Source organism: Pseudorca crassidens, chromosome 11 (genome assembly GCF_039906515.1).
Source record: "Pseudorca crassidens isolate mPseCra1 chromosome 11, mPseCra1.hap1, whole genome shotgun sequence".
Taxonomy (NCBI): Eukaryota; Metazoa; Chordata; class Mammalia; order Artiodactyla; family Delphinidae; genus Pseudorca; species Pseudorca crassidens.
In genome coordinates, this window is record NC_090306.1 from 85521800 (window position 1) to 85543524 (window position 21725).

At 41.7% G+C, this 21725-nt stretch overlaps 1 protein-coding gene across 3 annotated transcripts in view; it reads left to right on the top strand.

The window, feature by feature from the left end:
- ANO4 (anoctamin 4) overlaps nt 1–21725 on the top strand; it is a 450544-nt gene that overhangs the window by 18864 nt on the left and 409955 nt on the right. For all 3 annotated transcript variants that reach the window (XM_067697681.1, XM_067697682.1, XM_067697683.1), the window contains exon 3: nt 3779–4030. In XM_067697681.1, the coding sequence (XP_067553782.1) occupies nt 3779–4030 (252 nt within the window). The remainder of the gene's footprint in view (nt 1–3778; nt 4031–21725) is intronic.

A 21725-nucleotide genomic window follows, 5' to 3' on the forward strand; every position in this document is an offset into this window, starting at 1 on the left:
CTACCCCACCCCCGACCTGGGGACAGGATGGTGGGTGAGGGAGAGTGAGTAGGCTGCCAATGTGACATTCCTGTTACTTGCCTCTTGGGCACCTGGACACTAGCTGTTCCCTTGGATGGTTGGATAACCACCCACCCCAAATACTTTGACCTCATTGTTGGTTTTAAATTTAGGCTGGTCCATTTCTATTCCATCAAAATTATGCAGATCTTATCATAGCTCATTTGTATCAGTGACATGAATTAATAGATCTGCTAATGAACTCCATTTCTGGATTAAATGATGTGGTAATTTCCTAAAGTAAAAAAAAAAAAGGGGTGGCTTCTTAGCACTGTGAACAATATTTTTTCAAAATTAAGTATATGTTATAAATTAGCTATCATTTTATGAAAGAAATGGTAAAACCTGAAATTATGGAGAGTCCAGAGTTCCTTGGAACTTTTAACGCTTTCACGGTGTGTGATATATATTATACACCCTTCTCTGTATAATGACTCCCAAGGAGCTTGGGAATATGGAAGGAGAAGAGGCATTTAAGCAAGTTTCCGAATGAAACAACAAGGCGAGGGAAAACACGGTCCTCTAATTATCTTCTTGTAAAAGGATTCTCTGGTGTGAGTAGGAGGTAATACGTTTTCACATTTTTAATAAAAACATAATGGAGCATCAACTCAAATCGTGCCTCCTAGAATTTCATTTCTATGCCCCAGTACACTCTTAGGAGCTACGGGAGATCCAAGAGTATTGATCACAAAATAAACACACTAGCATCAGAGGTTTAGTCCAACAAACAGGATCGGGGGGCAGCCTTGGCGTCAGTAGCTTCAGTTCAGCCTCCACTGCAGCTGTGGCTCCATCGCAGTTCTGAACATTAATTTGTGTTCTCTGTGATTATCTTCAGAGGCTCCGTAGCCCTTACCGGAGAAAGAATCACTCACCTCACTGTATTCCACTTACCTTTTAGGAAGGTGACTGACCAAGAAGAGTACAAGCAGTCCAGTCAGCATGTTCTCAAGGGTGTCAGCATTTCCCTTTCCTTGTGCATTCTGGTCCATTGAGATCCCTCTATAAAAAATTGTTCAGAAAGGAATAAATAACCTACGAGCGATTTGAGGGGGAAACAGACCCCGATTCCATCTCCTAGAATCCTTCTTGTTGCCTGTGTTCTCAGTGCGAGGCAGGGGACCAGAGCACCCATGTTGTCTTTGATGAGCCTGGGCTCGAATCTGTTATTTCTTTTTGTTTTTTTTTGCGGTACGTGGGCCACTCACTGCCGTGGCCTCTCCCACGGCAGAGCACAGGCTCTGGATGCACAGGCTCAGCGGCCATGGCTCATGGGCCCAGCCGCTCTGCGGCATGTGGGATCTTCCTGAACCGGGGCACGAACCCGTGTCCCCTGCATCGGCAGGCGGACCCTCAACCACTGCGCCACCAGGGAAGCCCCTTGAATCTGTTATTTCTGTGTAGTTATTGACCTTGCAGGAGTAATAATGTCCCTTAGCCTTGGTTTCCTTATCTGTCAAATGGGAATATTAGTACCTTCCTGACAGGGTTATTGTGAGGTTAAATGAGGTGGTCCTGATAGATCCCTTAGCACGTTGCCAATAAGCATTAGACACATTGTAACTTTTAGTGGCTTTATCATTTTATGACGATGAAGTAGATTGTTCATTGCTGGGCAGCAGGCGTGGTTTCAATGTGCATGAGTTCCAGATTCACAGCTCTGGTCCTATGTCTCCTAATCCTCATTTCGTTGTTTTTTTCAGTCTACTGCCAGACATTTCCGCATAGATATTTCCACTAAAGCTCCACCTCCTCGTGTCTAAAACAACACACTCAACTTTCTTCAGCCCTTGCCAGGCCAGTCCTTCTGATGGCCCCAGTGAGGATGAGGAAATGCACCATTCTGTTTGCCATAAGTCTTCTCTGACATCTTGCCAGCAAAAAACAAAGCTACCTGGTGGCCCCAAACTCCTTTCTTTCCACGTCATTGTTGTGTATCTCTCTGGACCTCTTTTCCTTTCTTGCTGCCAACATTTAAAGTTGGTCCCTTAATAACGTTTGCCTGGCCTCTACTTCACAGCCTCTTGTGTCACCTCCTTGCCGCTGGTCTAGGAAGAATTCGGTGAGCAGTGGGTATCTATTGAATGCCAGGGGCAAGAGCTGAATAGAGAAATTCTGGGAGGGAGTTTTAAAGATGACTAAGACACCCTCTGACCTTGAGGGATACTCAGCTCATGAGAGAGACACATAGAGAGAAGGAACACTTGGCTGTGAAGTGTGGGCAGGGACTGTCTGACACATCTCCATGTTCAAGTGGTTTCCCGCGTGGTGTGGGAGGGCTGCCCCCGACAACATCGGCCAGTCTGCAGGATCCATGCGTGCCTCCTCCCTTGTTGTCCCTTTTGGGCTTTCTTGGTACCTCAACACCCCGTCCCCAATTTGGACTTTCTCCCCGCACACCTCCAGCCCCTGCACACCAACACCTTTTACTGGGCCTCCCTTTACTGTGGTTAAGACAGCTTGGGGGAGTCAGAGGAATCTCCCCAGGAGGGGTCACCACCAGAGGAAGGAGGCCCAGATTCTGCCTTTTGCTGCCGTCCATTTGATTATGCCAGTCTCCACTTCACAAACTTTTAGGGATATTGCTTTGCCTAGCAAGTAAAATCTAATTTTCTTACCTTGGCATTTAAGACCCTCAGCTGTCTTGTATCAACCTACCTTTCCATTCTTGTTTTTTTCTGACTACCCTTACATTATATGTCTGAATTCTGTACCTCGGTTGCAAATACAAAGGCCTGCAGAGATCAGGCATGTAAGACAAATAAGTGAAGCAGGCTGAGAGTAAGGTATTAGGGAATGGTGGGGACTGCGGCAGACAGGAATTCCTTTACTCCGCTTTAAAAGAGTGGCTCTGTGGTTGCTTCAGCTGACAGTTGCCACATGGGAATGGGTCCAGTGTTGCTTGATCTTTAGGAGAAGATCAAGAGATTTTTAAAGAGAGGACAGAAAGCTGGATTTTTGTTGAGAATGCTCTAGACTTTTATTGTTGTCAATTTTAATTTGAACTTCAAATTAAAAAAAATGTGGGCTAACAAAACACATCTACAGAACAGATCTGTCCCTCTGATTGTTTTAGGTGGCAACCCTTGCCTAGAAGGCCAAGTTCATGCCATCTTTTCCACGACCTAGTTCCTCCACCTAGAAAGGACTTTGTCCCCTGAAATCCTGGGGAATGTTTTTGTCCCACTTTAAACTACTTCTTTCATCTTGCTTTGTACTGTCGTTAGTTGGAAAAAGGGAAAGAACATAGATTTTGGAGCCAGACAGATCTGGGCTTAAATTCTGCCTCTGGCACTTAACGGCTGCTTGACCTAGGGCAAGTTGAGGTCCAATTTCCTGTAAAACGGAAAGAGTAATTGTATCCTTGTACAGTTGCAGTAAGGATTACAATCACTTATGCAAAGTACCTAGAACATAATAGACTTTCAGTTATCCTTTTCATTATGATCACAAGTCTTATCTCCTTTATTGGACTCTGAGCTCCTTAAGGGCAAAGACTGGGCACCTAGAACATAGTATGTGCTTAATAAACATAGGTTGACTAGTTAACGAGATTCATCCAGTGTGACAGTTCCCACCTATTTATCAGTAACATGCATCCTTATCTCAAGTGGTGTTTGATTTGACGCGCAGCTAAGACTTTGGGGGAAATACAGAAGGAAATATGGTATAAGGCTTTGATTGCTGATCTGACCTTATGTGTTTGTCTTGCCAGGTTACGACGTTGCTGGGCCTGTTGCAGTTGGGCTCACCCACTGGAAAAATCCATATGCACAAGGCAGACCCACTCTCCCGTCAGATCTGCCTCTCTTCGTCTCCAAAGATGCAGGCATCCCGGTATATCACCAATCCCTCACTCGCAAGACTGAGCTGGCCACGCCTCTGTCTTGCCCAGCTTCACTGTCCATCACTCCAGTGCCTTCTTACAGCAGCAGCAGCCAGGAAACCCTGAGCCAAGACACAACAGGTAACAGTGCTATAGCTTCCTGTTGGAGATTCAGGACTCCATGTGTTTAAAAGTTCCTTCATGCATTTGCCTGCTGAATGGATTGCGTCTGCATTTCTGCTTATGTGATGCTATGGACCCCAACAATTCGCCCATGTTCACTGGCCTTTAATAGCTTGGCTGTATCAGAAGGAAGGTTAGATGTGTTTAGAAATATTTGACCTAAGCGTTAGTTCTATTTGGTAAGATGTCGTCTGGAAATCAACTCTGAATCAGAATTCCAAGTTTTGTCATAGGACTTTTTGTTTAATTTTTATCCTCTATTTAGTGACAAGGCATTGATCTTGGATTACAGTCTTATATTCAAAAAAGTCATTTTTGAATACTTACCTCAGTTACTAGCAACACATGCTGCTCCACAAATTTGATCTGTGTCGTGGGTCTTCGAACCACTGCCCATGGGCCGAATCTTGGCTGCCACATGTTTTTGTTCAGCCCAAGAACTAAAAATAGTTTTTACTTTAAATGGTTGGTGTTTTAGTCAGTTCAGGCTGCTATAACAAAAGACCACAGACCAGGTAGTTCATAAAAAACAGAAATTTATTTCTTACAGTTCTGGAGGCTGGAGGCTTGAGATCGGGGTGCCAACATAGTTGGGCGAGGGTCCTTTTTTGGGTTGCAGACTTCTCTGTATCCTCACGTGACAGAAAGGGAAAGGGGCCTCTGTGGGGTCTTTTTTATAAGAACGCTAATCCCAGTCATGAGGGTTCCACTTTCATGACCTAAGCACCTCCCAGGGGCCCCGCCTCCTAATACCATCACATTAGCCATTAGGATTTCAAACGTATGAATTTTGGAGGGACACAAACATTGAGACCATATAGTTGGAAAAAATGAAAAGGATAAGAATATTTTGAGACACGTGAAATTCACATTTCAATGTTCATATATAAAGTTTTATGGGACACAACCTCTTATGTATTGTGTATGGTTGCTTTCGGGTGACAAAGGCAGAGCTGGGTAATTGTGACAGAGACAGTACGGCCTGCAAAGCCTAAAATATTTATTATCTGGCCCTTTGCAGAAAATGTTTGCTGACCACTGATCTATGTGATCTTTGGGGCTCATAACTTAATCAGGGCAAGAAAAATGTTTACAACATCTTGTCTTAAAATTTGTCACTTCCATTACACATTGAATTGTGGAAAGCTTTACTCATGCAAGGATGGCCACTTCATTGTTTTTATTTCTGAAGTCTGAGTTGGAGGTTTAAGTTATGCAAAATCTATCCTGCCCCTTTTTTTGGTTTTTCTACAGATAGAGTGCTTAGAGGTGAAGGTTTAGTTGGAGTAATCCAATGTGTAATTCCTGTTCTGGAGATAAATTTTTGAATGGTGACCTTCAACATTCACAATGACACTCAACAAGTCACAGATGCTGCCACCTTGCAGAAGTTCCAGATTATCAAGAGCAATCTCTAAAGCAGCAGATTGCAGGCTCGCTCAACGTTCAGAATCCCCACAGAACTGGTTAGAAATGAAGATTCCTGGGCTCTACCCCAGGGGGTGCTGTGTCCATGGCACAGAGTGAGCTTCAGCATCTGCATTCTGCAGGCCGCTCCCTCCGAGCTTCCTCCACACCCACCTCGGGGGACACCCTCGAAAGTGTCTTTGGTTAAGTGGTTGGATGATATTGCAGAGCGTTGGGGGATATTTGCCTACCATTGGCTCTGCCGTGGCAAAACTGAGTATCTTTCTGATTGTCCTGATTGAATGTCAGTTGGAGAGTAGAAAGATCATGATCTGAAGTTCAAACATTTTCCATATTTAAGTTTGAAATCTCCTGGGTTTTGATGTTATCATGATTGAAAACTGACTCTGCTTGCTTTAAAAAGTTCAGTAAAATCCGAAATTAAGAAATGAAGTCCTGCCTTTGGCCGGGGGTAGCTGCGAGGTTATGGCATTTCATGGTAAAGAGGACTGTGAAACGGCAGCTGCCGGAATAACATTTTATCACATTTCCCTCTGAGTTGGCTTTTTCTTTCTGTTTCCATAGCGCGTCACACTCGGAAGCAATCTGATTTTTGGAGGAGGTTTCTATTTTTAACTTGTACGTTTTCAAAAACAAATTAAAAGCCCGTATTTCTCTTCTATCCTAGGAACTTTCCATTAGCAATAAAATATTTAATTTTTCCAAAGAACTGGTTTTTAATCATAATAATTTGTATACTTACAAAATAAGTCTGACACTTAAGGATATATTAAACAAGCATGGGGTATTTTAAAATAGAAAATTATAGATGCTGGTGTAGCTTCTGTAAGACTCAATTATGATTATAGGTTAATTATTGCATTTATTTGATTTCTTATAGCAGTTTATTGATTTTAATAGTGTTTTTTGTATGACAGCTTCCAGTTTCCTATTTTTTAATAGAGTTAATTTATTTTTTTTATATATATATATATATGTATATATATGTTGCTAGTTTGAAGAAAACTCTGAGGTAAGTCAGTTTAACTATAGCAGAATGTCCTACAAATTCCAGACTTTGCTAGACATCCCTTCATATTTCTAATCTGTCTTTCTTCTGCATAAACTTCAGGTCTGATGTAGAGGAGCTTAAAATTTGTAGGCACAAAATCACCATACAATTATTTATTGATTGTTGGAGTTTTCTCATGTTTAAGAATTCTCCAAACATATTTAAAAATCATTTTTCCATTTATAATCTCTACAACTCTACAATTCTAGAAGCAACTGAAAAAACACTGAGTGACTAGACCTTTTGAAATTCTCACTTTATTGAGCTGTTTTCACTCTTGCCACTACCTTATTCCATCATTCCTTCCCTTCATCATGTGACTAATTTCATCGTGTGTAGAAGTTTCTTCTTGGGTTGGACTTGACTTAATCCTGTTTGCTACCTTGTGCAGTTAACAACCTGTGAAACTGCATGGTGGCCCTGGACGCAATGCTCCTTCTTGGTGGCAGAGAATGTTTTAATCAGTAAATTAATTGTAGCAGGTTAAGTTGGAAAAACAGTGTCTGGCTTGTTTTATCCCTCCATTCATCCATTTCTCCATCCGTTCATCTATCCATCCATCCAATACATACTAAATTTCCACTGTGTGTCATGTACTGCAGTAAACCCTTGGGATAGAAAATTGAGTAAAGCATCACCCCATATAAGAAGCTCAAAGTCTGCAGGAGGAGAAAGATATGTAAATCAAGTATTTTAATTCAGTGTTATAAGTCCTAAGATAGAATTTTTCACATTAGGTGATCACACACACATTTTTGTTATTAAATTATTTAATTAATATGCTATTAAAATACTACTAATAAAGTGTTAAAATGTGATATAAAATATAACATTAAAATATGTAAGTAAAAACACATTGAGTGCAAAAGATATTATTAACTTATTTCTTCAATTAAAAGAAGATGAATTTGAGAGAACCATAGGAGGAACGTTTGGAAACCGTCTCCATCTCAGATATTCTGAGTAGGTTTGATACTCAATTTTTGCTAACCAAGCTTTACAACTTGCATCATCACTACCACACAACTTACATTTTTGGTCACTTTATACCACCAACTGATTCTCAGCCACTCTCTTCCATTGTTTTTGGTTCCCAGCTGTGTGCTGATGACTCCAAAGTGATATTTCCATGTCTTATTTCTCTGACAAACTTTAAAGATATATTTACAACTGCCTACCAGAACTTTCAGCCTGGATATATCCCAGACATGTCAAAACTTATGTGTCCCAAATGGAACTTTCTTTTTGGTAGTGCTCAAAGCTGAATTTCTTTCCCCCCCCCCCATCTTTTTTTTTGTTTCTATAAATTTATTTGTTTATTTATGGCTGCATTGGGTCTTCGCTGCTGCGCGCGGGTTTTCTCTAGTTGCAGCGAGCAGGGGCTACTCTTCGTTGTGGTGTGCAGGCTTCTCATTGTGGTGGCTTCTCTTGTTGCGGAGCACGGGCTCTAGGCACGTGGGCTTCAGTAGTTGTGGCTCACAGGCTCTAGAGCGCGCTCAGTAGCTGTGGCACACGGGCTTCGTTGCTCCACAGCATGTGGGATCTTCCTGGACCAGGGCTTGAACCCATGTCCCCTGCATTGGCAGGTGGATTCTTAACCACTGTGCCACCAGGGAAGTCCCAAAGCTGAATTTCTCACTCTGTTTAATGGTGCCACAGCCCATCCAGACTCCCAAGCCAAAAACTGGGTGTCCTCAAGCTTTAACCCTCTGCTGGCCATCAGCCTCCGCAGCCAGCTGGCTAACATGTTCATTGCCTGCGTTAGAGATAGCTCTAATTCGGAGCATCCTCTCCATCCCCATGGCACCATCTCAGCTCAAGCTCTCATCGTCTCTACCGGACTAGAGCAGCCTCCCCACATCTTAATTCTTCCATGTCCTCAGGGTTAGTTTGCCAAATTCATCTCTTTCTCTCTTTTCCACTCTACCTCCCTCCCTGCCTTCCTCCCTGACTTGAAAAATCTCTATTGTTTCCCCATTGTCAGTAGAAGAAAGCCTAAACACTTTATACGTGGTACATGAGGACCTTCCTAAGTAGCGTTAACTGACTCTAGCATCTCTCATCACTCTCTGCAGATGCAGCCACACAGTAGCTACACCTAATGCTTTACAGTTCCCTAAAGATCCATGATTTTTCACATGTGCCAACTGCTTGGATGCTCTTCCTTACATTCTTATTCTAGAAAATTTATTGAAGACACTTAGCTAAGAGTTGACCTCCTCTGTGAATTCTTTCCCTTTCCCCCTCAGCATATTTAGTCATTCTTTCTGTTTCTATTGGGAATTCCTATTGACATCTTGAATTCTGCTCTTATTTGACTGTAATATAATTTTATTTTTATATTTCTTTTTATGGCTAGCCTACTAGATGGAAAGTTCTTGAGCTGAGAATTAATGTCATAATCATGTATTTGTTTGGTCAGTGTAGAGCCCAGCATATAGGAAGTATGTTGTCTAGGACCATTTAAACTGCAGATTAGACACTGTTAAAGAGAGAATTAGGCCTGGAAGATAGATATGAAGAAATTCAAATGCAGTATATAGAGATAGAAGATAGCAAAACAAGAAGGGGGAGGTTGAAATATAGAAGACAGAATGAGAAAGTCCAGCATACTTTTAATAGAAATCCTGTCTGGATTAAGAGAATAGAAAGAATGGAGAGAGATAGAATATTTTTAAAAACACAGCTGCTGAGAATTTCCCAGAATTGTTGAGAGACACAAATCTTTTGAGTCAAGAAACAATGAATGCCAAGAGGAATAAGTAAAATTAAATCCACATATAAACATATTTTGGTGAGTCAGCAAAAAACAAAGAGAAAAATCTTAGGAATCTGAGGGAAAAAACAGATTTCCCGCAAATAATAAACAATTGAACTGAGGATAGATGTTCCAATAGTAATTATAGAGGCCAAGAGACAGTGCATCGATATCTTCAAAGTGCTGAAGGAAATAATGGTCAATTCAGAATTCTGAAGCCAGCCAGATGATCGTTGAAGAGGGAGATCATCATAAGAACTTTTTTTGGAAAAGACTGGGAAAGTGTACCCAATGTACACCTACTGCGAGAATGACTGAAAAGCCTATTTTAGCAAAGAAGGAACTTGAACCTAGAAGAAAGGCTAAGATGATAGAAATAATAAGAGGAAGAAATACATTCTTAATTTAAAAAGGTCCTTCTAGAAGAATGGTTTTCAGCCAGGGACGATGTTACTTCATGGGTACATTTGGCAATGTCTGGAGGTATTTTTGGTTGACACAGCTGGGCAGGAGGTATTACAAGTGTGTAGAGACCGGGAATGCCGCTAACCATCCTGCAATGCATGTGACATGATCCCATGTTCATCATTAACTCTTAACACTGCTTCCTCCCTTTGAGTTTCTCTTCCTATGTGTTGTACCTTGCCCTTGCAATGGGCCCCCACCTGTATGGCATTTCCAGGGCTCTGCTCTCTCTGCTCTGTCTGGGGCTATCCTTGATAAAGTATGTCTTTCACACTTTTGATTTTCCCTTTTCTATGTTTCTTTGTGTCCTTTAACTCTTCTTAAATTGTATCTCATGCTGCACCTAAGCCTTTTCTCTTGTTGTTCACTTATACCAATTTCTCAACCTTGATACTATTGACATTTTGGGCTGAGTAATTCTTTGCTATGGGGGGCTATCCTGTGCATTGTAGATGTTTAGCAGCATCTCTGGTTGCTACCCACTGGTTGCCAGTTGTGACAACCAGAAATATCTCCAGACATTGCCGAATGTCCTCTGGGTAGGGGCAAAATTGCCCCCAGTTGAGAACCACTGACTTATACTAATTAAGTCCAGTTCTGTTCTCTGGACTTCTGCTTAGTGGGAATAATCTGATAATCTAATCATTGAGGTAGGGTACATAGATTATAATGACTTTTACCCTATATTTAACAAGAGCCTTTTGCAATCTGTGCCCTAATCAAAAACATGGAGGGAATCCCTTTCCAAAGAGGGAGGTTTTCCCCCTGAGAATTCAGTTAACACCTTTGATACTTGTCCATCAGCCCCCCATATACAGTCCTCTGAAATTATGTCATAAATCAGAGCTCCTCCATTTGTGTCCAAGAAGACCAGTGACAATTTCCCTGCGTCTACATACACAGAAATAAGCTAAAACTCATCACTTTTTTCTTGTGCCTTCCTTCCCCTGTCTCCTGTGTCTCACAAGCTCCACACAGTGGTCTCTTGATAGAGCTGGGTTTTAGAAAAAGATCCTAAATGAATTCCATACATCTCGTATGGATTTTAAAGATGATCCTCATTTGTGAGAGAGAAAGGAGATGTGAAATGACTATTCTTTGTTCCTGATCAATGATCATTTCCCAAGAGCCTGTCTTGTCGTTGGGATGGAAGATGTTCACTTACCTTTCCTAGTGACCTCGTAGGGCATATCAGTGCTTCTGCATGTGCAAACTTTGAAAACTGCTAAATGCCTGAGGTGTAGAGTACCTGGGAAGTGATACCCACTTAGTAGCACGAATTCAATTTCTTTCAACAAATCGTGACCAGATATATTCAGAGTGGATGCCAAAGGAAATAGGGGGGAATTAAATTTCAGAGCTAGGGTGCCACAAAAAGTGACCCTGCAAGTTGAGCTACTGATATGACCAGGAGATGAGAGTAGTTTGACCCAGCCAGGAGACAGGCATGCTCCCTTTTAGAGATGCCCAGAGATACTCATGGACCTGCCCCACTCGCAGGGGCAGGCCCAGCCAGGCTAAAGCCAAAATTTCTGCTTCAGTGATAGCTCAGCTGAATTCACGGTGCAGAGTAATGGAAAGGACAGCTACCCTCTACAAAAAAACAGAACAGTATAAATGAGACACAGTTGCTAAACCATTATATATACAGTGGGTTTCTTGTAGACAACATAGAGTTAGATCTTGTGCTTTTATCCACTCTTATGATCTGTCTTTTAATTGATATAGTTAAACCATTCACATTTAAAGTGCCTATTGATATAGTTGGGTGAATATCTACCATGTTTGTAACTGCTTTCTATTCATTGCATTTGTTTGCTGTTTCTTTTTTCTTCCCTCTTTCTCTGCCTTCTCTAGTTTTCATTGAACATTTTTCATGATTTTTAAAATGGAATGGGTACCTACCCACTTATCTCTCTGCCTTTAAAATTTTTCCTTTTGTCAAAATGTCCCTGAAGGGGTATTTCAACTTTAATTGTACGTGGTGGAATAAGTTTCCTGGTAAAGTTTATATGGAATGTGGGTATCATGGTTAACCTACTAATGTTAGGAAGTAATAATACGTGAAACCACTTGTCCTGGTTTTCTGGAAGGTGATTTATGGTTTTCTAGAATCCTGGCTGGGTAGAAGATGTCACCCAGTAGAAGGGCAGGCATTTGAGTAGAGGTTGTTCAGGTGAGGAATTGGTGTTCCAAACATCGGGACAGTGTGTGGAGACTGATGCTAGAGCAGCTGGGGGTTGTGTCCTTCACATTCAAGGTCCAGCACTGAATGCCTTATACATAGAGATATTGTTACATGGGGTGGTTTGGTTCTCTGGGACTATTACTCTGGTATTCAACTTTTTTGGCATTCCATAAATTAAATAGCATTTGTGAGGGGGCCCAGAATCTTAACCACCATATATATACCACTTCTCTGACAAAAGCTGAGGTTAGTTGGGGACCACCTGCACTTTAAGAACTGAGAGGATCATTGGAAATGTTTATTTGACAAGAGAATTGGCTAAGAGAAATAAATCACTGTGCTTTCTTCAAGTTTCCTAATTTCCCCTTCTTCTCAAATTTGGCTATATCGTTCTTTTCAGAATTCAAGATCATGTCCTGTCATTTAATTTCTGATTCTAGCACAATCCTGTTAATCTCTTTTCCAAGTGTGGTGGTTATTTAGTTTTAGAAGACTGAAAGCATCAGTGAATCAGGGAATGATTAATGGCACATGAGGACAAAGTCAATTAGATGATGCAGCTGTGAAGTTGCTTGAGGATTTCTGATATAAGAAACTGAAAAACTTGATTTAAAGCTGTATTAAATCTGATTTGCAAACGATAATATATTTTAGAATCAAAAGGCATTAAAGAGCTCCAATAAAGTCATCCATTCATCCAGTCATCTAGATTCTTGTTACCTGAAGTGTGGTCCTCTAGAGATAAGAGGGCTTGAACTGGGATTAAGCAATATAATCCAAAAGGGGCACATCTGAGGGATATTTTGGAGATAGTTTCAGTACATCTTGGTGATTAATAGATGTGGTATGTTGAGTGAGTGGATATTCCACGTGTTTCCAGTTAAGTTAAAATATAGTACTGAAGCTTTGTTGTGTAGGCCAGTTTTCTCTAGCTTTAATGTGAATACAAATCACTTGGAGATCTTGTTAAACTGCAGATTCTCATTTAGCCGGTGGGTGTTGGGGGTGACATTCTGCTTTTCTAACAAGCTCCCATGTGATCGTTGTGGAACTTGGAATTTAGTACGAGATGCAGATAACAATATTACACCAAAAAATGTATCGTTACCAACAGGCAGGTGCTGTGAAGGAAAGGGTTCTTCTTAAAGATCCTTGGAAATATTGTTTTTTATCAAAACATGTCTCTGAGTTCCCAAAACAGCGCTCCATAAAGACATTTGCTTTACCACCAGCTGTAAGTGGGAAGTTTGCTTATACTGTGTTAGGGGAAAATGATTGACCTGTGTGGTATAAGTGTTCTAACTTTCTCATAGACATGGTTTAGATACAAAAAACCCAGCAACCATAGTACTGCTTGAGGGAGGAATTAGTTAGCTTGGTTTGGGTTTCCTGGGAGATAGATTCTGAGCCAGAGATGAGCAGGTAAGAAGTTTATCAGGGAGAGCCCTTGGGATCAATGTGTGAGTGTATTTGTGTGTGTGGGCGGGGAGGGGAGGTAAGGGGGAAGGAAGCAGGATTGGGCAGAGAGAGGATTTGCACTGTGATGATATACACAGGCTTCAACCCAACGCATAGGGAGATCTGGAGCTGGGACGGCCTTCAGAATTGTCCCACAATGGGGCTTTTGTACCGTCCCATCACTGCCTGGATGCAATCTGCTACAGGGAATGTGTGACCTTGAGAAATTCTCTTGGAGGGCAAGGGCCAAAAGACAGAGACTCAGCTGAGAGCCATCAGCACCAATACTTATAGCAGCTGGGGAGGTGAGACGGCGCATACAGCCTTTGCTACATCAGCTGATTGAAATGAAGGGATTAAGAAGTTATAAATGGGAAAGGCAAGTTGGCTGCGCAGTGGCGTCCTCAAGCCACGGGTATGGTAAGTCCGTAGATCTCTGCGGGAATGGGGAGGCGATGACCGGTAACTTGTTTGTTAAACTGAGTCCTGAGTTGAAGTAGGTTAGGATTTTTGAGATGTGGTTCATCAGAGTTCATCCAGTGGGTTTGTGGACACCAGCTGCCTTGTAAATTATTTTGAAAGCCAGGAACACATAGAGCAGAGGTCCCCAGCCCCCAGGCCGCACAGCAGGAGGTGAGTGGCTGGTGAGTGAGCGAAGCTTCATCTGCTCCCCGTCGGTCCCCATCGCTCCCCCCTCCCCCGTGGAGACATTGTCTTCCACGAAACTGGTCCCTGGTGCCGAAAAGGTTGGGGACCGCTGACATAGAGGATCAGGGCTTTGAATTCTATGGTGAAAGAGGTCGTGCATCTGGGCAGATTTTCTCAGCACCCAGTTTCAGGTTCAGCTTGTATTTCTCGCCAGCAAAGGGGCACCTAAAGGATTGGGTAACACCCTTCTGATGACTGTGTGCCTGGTTAGGAGGGTGGGAATTTGGAAGCTTTGTACAGCCACTGTCTTTTCAGCAAAATAAGGATACAACTGGTTTATGGTTGTAACCAGAGAATGGGCAAGTTCCCTCCAGTTTTCTCATCCGACGTCGTGTGATTCATGTTCATTTATTCAGCGGCTGTTCCCAGAGTGGCTAGTATGGGCCAAGCACTGTATTAGGACATAGGCTGGGCTCCTTTCTTGTTGGAATGACAGTGGAGCGGGCTAGTGGATTAAACAGATATTAATCACACGTGTAAAATTTGATTAGCTTAATGAAGGGGAAAAAAACCACTATTACGGATTCCGCGCGGGCGTTGTTGGCTGGGGAGCTGCGCAGTCACTGGCCAGGGACGGGATCCGCGGCTGAAAGGCCGCCTCGGCGCCTCCTGGGGATGCGCTGGGTGCTCCGCGGAGGCGGCGTCGGCGGCTGCAGGGGACGAGCTAGCGCCTGAAGCCCGTGGAGCCCGAACGGCGCGCACAGGTAGAGCGGAGGCGAGAGCTGGGGCCCCAGGGCCGCGCGCTCACCTGGGCGGCGCTGTGGGACCCGGGCTCCAACAGCGAGCGCAGCGCCTACCCGCCCCAGCAAACAAACAAAAGCAAGACATTGTCAGGGGGTAAGTCAAGAGGGGGTTTATTTAGATTTGGAAACGGGTAGAGACTGAGAGTGTGATAGTAAGTTGAGAGGTCTCAAGGATGTATTGGAGCTGGTGAAGATTATAATGAGAATGTGGGCCAGGAGACCAAGGACCTGGCTTCTCTTCCCAGTTTGGCCACGTATCAAGGTACCTTCACACGAAGGACTTAACTTCTTTGAGACTTGATTGCTTCATCTGTAAAATGGTGCTGTTATGAGACTCAAAGGAGTTGTAAAATGCTGTTTTTTTGACGAGTTTAGTGAGTTGTAAAATGCTATTCAGCTACCTTGTCTTAGCTTGTGGCTAAGCTTGTGGCTTGTGGCTAAGCTTGTGTCTTAGCTTGTGGCTAAGCTTGTAGCTTGTGGCTAAGCTTGTGTCTTAGCTTGTGGCTTTCAACTTTTTCTTTTTTTTTTTTACCGCTACCTAGAGTAAGAAATACTTCCATATTGTGATCTACCACTACTACTTTTTCTTCTTCCTTCTCTCTCTCTCTCAACTGAAAAAATGTTTCAGGAAATAATACTTATCCTCATGTGTTATGTACTCTGATATTTCATTCTTTTCCCCCAAAAGTGCTAGTCGTAATCCATTAAATTGATGCCATTGCCTACTAATGATTGCAATTTATAATTTGAACAGTATTGATCTAGATAAGACTGTAGTACCTCAGATCCTCTGAAACCATATTAAGGTGTCAGAGATAACTTTTTTTTTTCTGGTGTGTGTGTGAGGTCTGTTTAATTTTTTTTTTCTGGTGTGTGTGTGAGGTCTGTTGTACGAGGAAATTATTTCTTTTTGGAGACTGATCATTAATGTTCTTTAAAAGTCATCTGATGCTTATGGCAATCAGGCTGTCTCCCAGCGTTGGTAAAGCTGTGACCCATTAGAGGGGCTCTGTGTACCCTGAGGTTCTCAGTGTTAAGTCAACAAAGAACTATGGCCAAGGACCCTGTATCAGTTAACCATTACCGCAGTAATACCGCACACCAAACAACCCCCAAACCCCCAAAGCATACCATGCCGAGCGTTCACGCATGCACCCGGGATGAGGTAGCTCTGCAGGTCTTGTCTGGGCTCACTCAGTCTCTTGGAGTCGACTGGCTGTTGGCAGATCCAGGCTGACAGCAGCTGGAGCAGCTGGGATGTCTCAGCTCTGCTCCACGAGTCTTTCATCCTCTAGTAGGCTAGTCCTGGCATGTTCTCGTGCAACAGGAAGCTTTGCAAGCTTCTGCTGGGAACACATTAGGCAGTATCACATTGACCAAACCATGCTACGTGGCTGAGCCGGAGTTAAGGATGGGGCAGAATGTGTCTCAGTGGGAGAGCACTGCAAAGTTACATTGAAGCAAGATGTGGAATTAGGCTGTGAGAAACTGTCATTGGCTCCGATTCTTTATTCCTCGCTGTCTCACACAGGATCTCCTTGACTCAGAAGTGGCCCTTTGCACAAGTAGGTCTCAAATCTGAGTCCTTGAGGCTATTTGCCTGAAAGACACCATGCTGTCCTCATATGCTGGTTCAATTGTCTTCCTTTTACCTAAACTTCCTTGTAAAGCCCCCTTCTCTTCAGTGTAGGTCATCTTAGGAAAGTAGATGTTTGAAGAGCGCCTGCCCTGCCAACATTGGAGATATGCCTCCACCTGCCTGAATCCTAGTTGTGGGCATTATTTAGATTAAGCCACAACCCACACCATAGTTTTTACTCCTGTTTTCTCCAGTTTTTCCGAAGAATATATACCATTGTAGTATGGTATTTTTGAGTTGATTCATGAAGCTGGATATCTAAATGAGAGATAGTTTAATGAGTAAAGTTAGTAACAGTCTATGTCAAAATGTTGTATTTTGTCTCAAAATTTCCCCTAAGACTTAGCTCTGAACTTCTAGCTGTCTATTAGCAATCCCTTCTCTCAAGCTCCCGCAAGCACCTGTCTAAACCACTTCTGTGTTTCCTGTTTCAACAAACTGCGTCACTATCCACCCTCTTCCACAGGGTGAAGAGTCATCGTTAACCCTTCATTGACAGCCACTATCTATCAGCTCTTTTTCTCTTGTGAATAATGGCTGGCATCATCATTCAGCCAGACACTGGAATTGTTCTTCGTTCGTTTATTTGGCCAGGTTCTGTGCTAAGAACTGGGGATGTGAGAGTGACTAAGACATGATACCTTCTTTTTGAAGCTTAGTATCTAGTCAAGAAGGAGAATTGTCAACACATAACTCACAATGTGGAGCTATGAATAAAGCATCCTTTCTTCCTACGTCTAATTGCTCATCAGTCTCGCTCATTCTGCCTCAGAAATGTACCTCAAACCTACCTCTTCATTCCTGTGGTCATTTTCCCTTGAATGGCTCAGAGCTTTCTGTTCTTCTCAGGGCTGGGGCAGTAGCCCTGGTCTCCCTGCCTTCACTCTTTACCCAATCTGTTCTCTCTTCCCTCAGCCACTTGATATCATTGGCTAAAACATTGACTCAAGGTGCCATTCCTTGGCTTGAAAACCATGAGAGGGTTTGGTTGTTCTACAGTAAGTGGAACATAGAATTATCATATAACCTGGCAATTCTGCCCCTTGGTATATACCCAAAATGATTGATAACAGGTGTTCAAACAAAAACTGGTACACTAATGTTCATGCAGCACTGTTCACAATAGTCCTAAGTGGAAACAACCAAAATGTCCATGAACTGATGAATGGATAAACAATGCATATCCATGCAGTGGAATATTGTTTAGCCAGAAAAGGGAATTGAGTACTGATATAGGCTGCAACATGGAGAAACCTTACACATTGTGCTAAGTGAAAGAAGCTGGCCACAAAAGGCTACATACTGTATGATTCCATTTATATGAAATATCCAGAAAAGACAAATCTATAGAGACAGAAAGCAGGTTAGTGGTTGCCCGGGATTAGGGGAGGGGGAGAATGAGGAGAGATTGCTTAATGTGTGTGGAGTTTCCTTTTGGAGTGATGAAAACGTTCAGAAACTGGTATGGTTGTACAACATTATGAATAGACTAAATGTCTATAATGGTAACCCTTACGTGTGTTTTTACCACAATAACATAAATGTAAAACAAATTATCAGGGTTCCCTGACCAGCGATGGTTCGAGTTCAGATTTCACAGCATGTAGTTCATAGACCCTCATGGTCTAGCGCAGCCTGGCTTACTAGCTTTGGTCCTCCCAAGCATCCTATGAACCAGCCCTACCTGGTGTGACATCTTCCTGCCTTTGCTTATGCTGGACTCTCACCTGGAGTGCCCTGTTCTTACTTTTCTGCTTGATGAAATTTAAGATCTGGCTTAAATGCCATTCTTCTATGAGGGCTTACCCATGTTCCACTGATCCTTCCTCCGTGTTCCCATAGCACCTTATTCAGATCATTAACCACAGTGAGTCATAGTCAAGTGTGTATCTTCACCCTGCCAGGTGGTGAGTGCCATGCAGGCAGGAAAAATGTCTGATTTGAATTTGAATCCCTACGGCCTTGCACAGGATGCGATACTTACTAGTTCATGAGTATTTATTGCATTGAATTTGGTTAAGGCTTGATTCCTGTCTTGGTTCTGCCCCTAAACTACAGCTGTAGCTCTAATGCTTAAGTTAAAACTCTCTGTAACAATCACTATACTTTGATTGCAATCATCCTTGATTATCTTCCTCTAATTACCATTAATTGACTTAACCATATCAAATTTCTTCCTAGTTTACTAGCACCTGCTCAACTAAACTGTTTGTGTTTTTTTGGTAATTCGAGCACTCGCTTTGCTTTCACCTGCCCTCAAATTTCCTGATATTGCAGCTAATAGTCTTACCTCCCTTTCCTATGCAGATAAGTTCTTTGAAAACTTAACATTTCACCATTTTCTGTTTTCTAGGAAAATTGTGACAGAGGACAAGTGTTTTGCTATTTCATTAGAGGATCATTTTGTCTTAGAATAGCATAGTTAGCAAAGAGGGTCGGAGCGATACAGCATCAGGAGAAATCTGGTAGTTTTCCCCCACTTAATTGCAAGTCAGGGCTTCTTCACGTGTTATTATTTTCTCAAGTGTTGGATATCCTTTCTTTATTAAATAAACTGCAGCAACAAAGTTAAAGTTACATCTAAGTGAATGGGGATATTTTACGTTATCCTTCTGTACTGCTAGCACTTTTCCCCAGTTTTACTGAGATGATTGACATACAATGTATTGGTTTAAGGCTTACAGCATAATGATTTGATACATATATAGCAAAATGATTACCACAATAAGTTTAGTTAACATCCATCAACTTACAAAGTTACAATTTTTTTCTTGTGATGAATTTTTAAGATTTATTGTCTTAGCAACTTTCAAATATACAGTACAGTTCAGAACAGTAGTCCCTCCCCTAATCCACGGGGGCTGTTTCAGCACCCTCAGAGGATGCCTGAAAGCACAGATAGTACTGAACCCTACATATACTATGATTTTTCCTGTGTATATATTTACCTATGATGAAGTTTAATAATTAGGCACAGTTAGAAGAACAATAAATAATAGAGTAATTATAACAGTATACTATAATAGTCATTATATGATCGCTGTCTCAAAATATACTCACCCTTCTTGTGACGATGTGAGATGATTAAATGCCTATGTGATGAGATGAAGTGAGGTGAATGATGTAGGCATTGTGGCCTGGCATCAGGCTACTACTGACCTTCTGATGGTAGTCAGGAGAATCACCTGCTTCAGGTGATCCTGGCTCATTGAGCTATGATGATATGGATGGTTGGATGGCAGGAGCAGATGATGTTGATGGTTGGGGATCCTGGGGAGGACAGAGTGGGACAGCGTGAGACTTCGTCACGCTACTCAGAATGGCTTGCAACTTAATACTTATGAATGGTTTATTTCTGGAATTTTTCACTTTATATTTTTGGACCGAGGTTGACCACGAGTAACTGAAACGATGGAAAGAGAAACCATGGAAAAGAGGGGACTGCTGTATTAACTATAGTCACCATGCTGTCCATTACATCCGAGAATTTATTTCTTGTAATAGGAAGTATGTACCTTTTGACCATCTTGATCCATTTCCCCCACCCTGTACCTCTGACAACTGCCAATCTTTTGTTTCTATAAGTTCACTTGAAAAGACTTCTACATGTAAGTGAGATCGTACAGTACTTGTCTTTCTGATTGATTTACCTCACTTAATTATGCCCTCAAGGTCCATCCATGTTGCTGCAAGTGGCAGGATTTCCTTCTTTCTCGTGACTAAATATTTCATTTTATATGCATACTACATCTTTATCCATTCATCTGTTGATGGACCCTTACTCTGTTTCATATCTTGACTATTGTGAATAATGCTACAAGGAACATGGGAGTGCAGATATCTTTTGGAATGAGTCTTTTTGTTTTCTTTGGATAAATACCCAGAAGTAGAATAGCTGCATCATATGGTAGTTCTATTTTTAATTTTTTTGAGGAATCTCCATACTGTTTTTCCATAGTGGCTGTACCAACTTACATTCTGATCAGCAGGGCACAAAGTTTCCCTTTTCTCCACGTACTTGCCAATACTTGTTATCTCTTGCCTTTTTGATGATACCTGACACCTGTTAGAATAGCTATCTCACTGTGGTTTTGATTTGCATTTCCCTGATTAGTAATGTTGAACACCTTCGCATGTACCTGTTGGCCATTTGTATGTTGTCTCTGGGAAACTGTCTATTCAGTTCCTCTGCCCATTTTTTTAATCAGATTTTTTTTCTATTGATTTGTATGAGTTCTTTATATATTTTAGATATTAATCCCTTATCAGATATATCATTTGCAAATATTTTCTCCCATTCAGTTGGTGGCCTTTGTATTTTGTTGATGCTTTCCTTTGCTGTGCGGTAACCTTATAGTTCAATGTAGTCTCAGTTGTCTTTTTGCTTTCGGTGTCAGATCCAAAAAAATCATTTCCAAGACCAATGACAAAGAGCCCCTCTATGCTCAAGAAGTTTTATGGTTTGTACTGCTAGCCTTGAATTTTAACATAGTATAGGTTGCTACAGAAAATGTTTTTGAGTTATTTTCCTCATTTAATTTTAGAAGGGCCAATATTTCAATATTTTGTGTCCTAAAATACCACTTTGGAGCCTTCCTACATAAAAAGTAGACTAGTAAAGATTCAGGATGAAACTAAAGGTGTCACTTTAATTTGTGTACATATCATTTTATAATGTGATTTCATGATGGAACAAGCACTGACCAGGAAGCCCAAGTTAACAAGAGACAGGAGAACAAGAAATTAGGTGATGACTCTTCTCACTCCACCCCAATATTTAAGCTTTAAAAAAAAATCTGCCTCATATCTTGAGGGAAAATTTGCTATACAGATTGAGTTGTACTAATTAAATACTTTCATCGTTTGGCTGAAACAGAAGAGGAGCCAGAAAAATCTGAGTTTTCAATATTGTCTCATCACTTATTTTCTATGTAACTTATTTTAAAATAAAGCAGGGATAAGAGTACCTACATCGTGTGTTTTTGTAAGGATTCGAAGAGTCAATCAATTTAAAGCCCTTAGAATAGGGCTGCATGTAATCACTGCTATTTTCATGATCATAAATCTAGTTACGTATGTACCTAATTCATCCAGTGGGTAATGGGCACCTCCGTGCCTGCAGAGTGCAAAGTGGTGTGGATGTAAAAATGATGGCCTCTTTGGAGCTTCCAGCAGAGACAATAATTTCACCCATGGTTATAATTCACTAGAATAC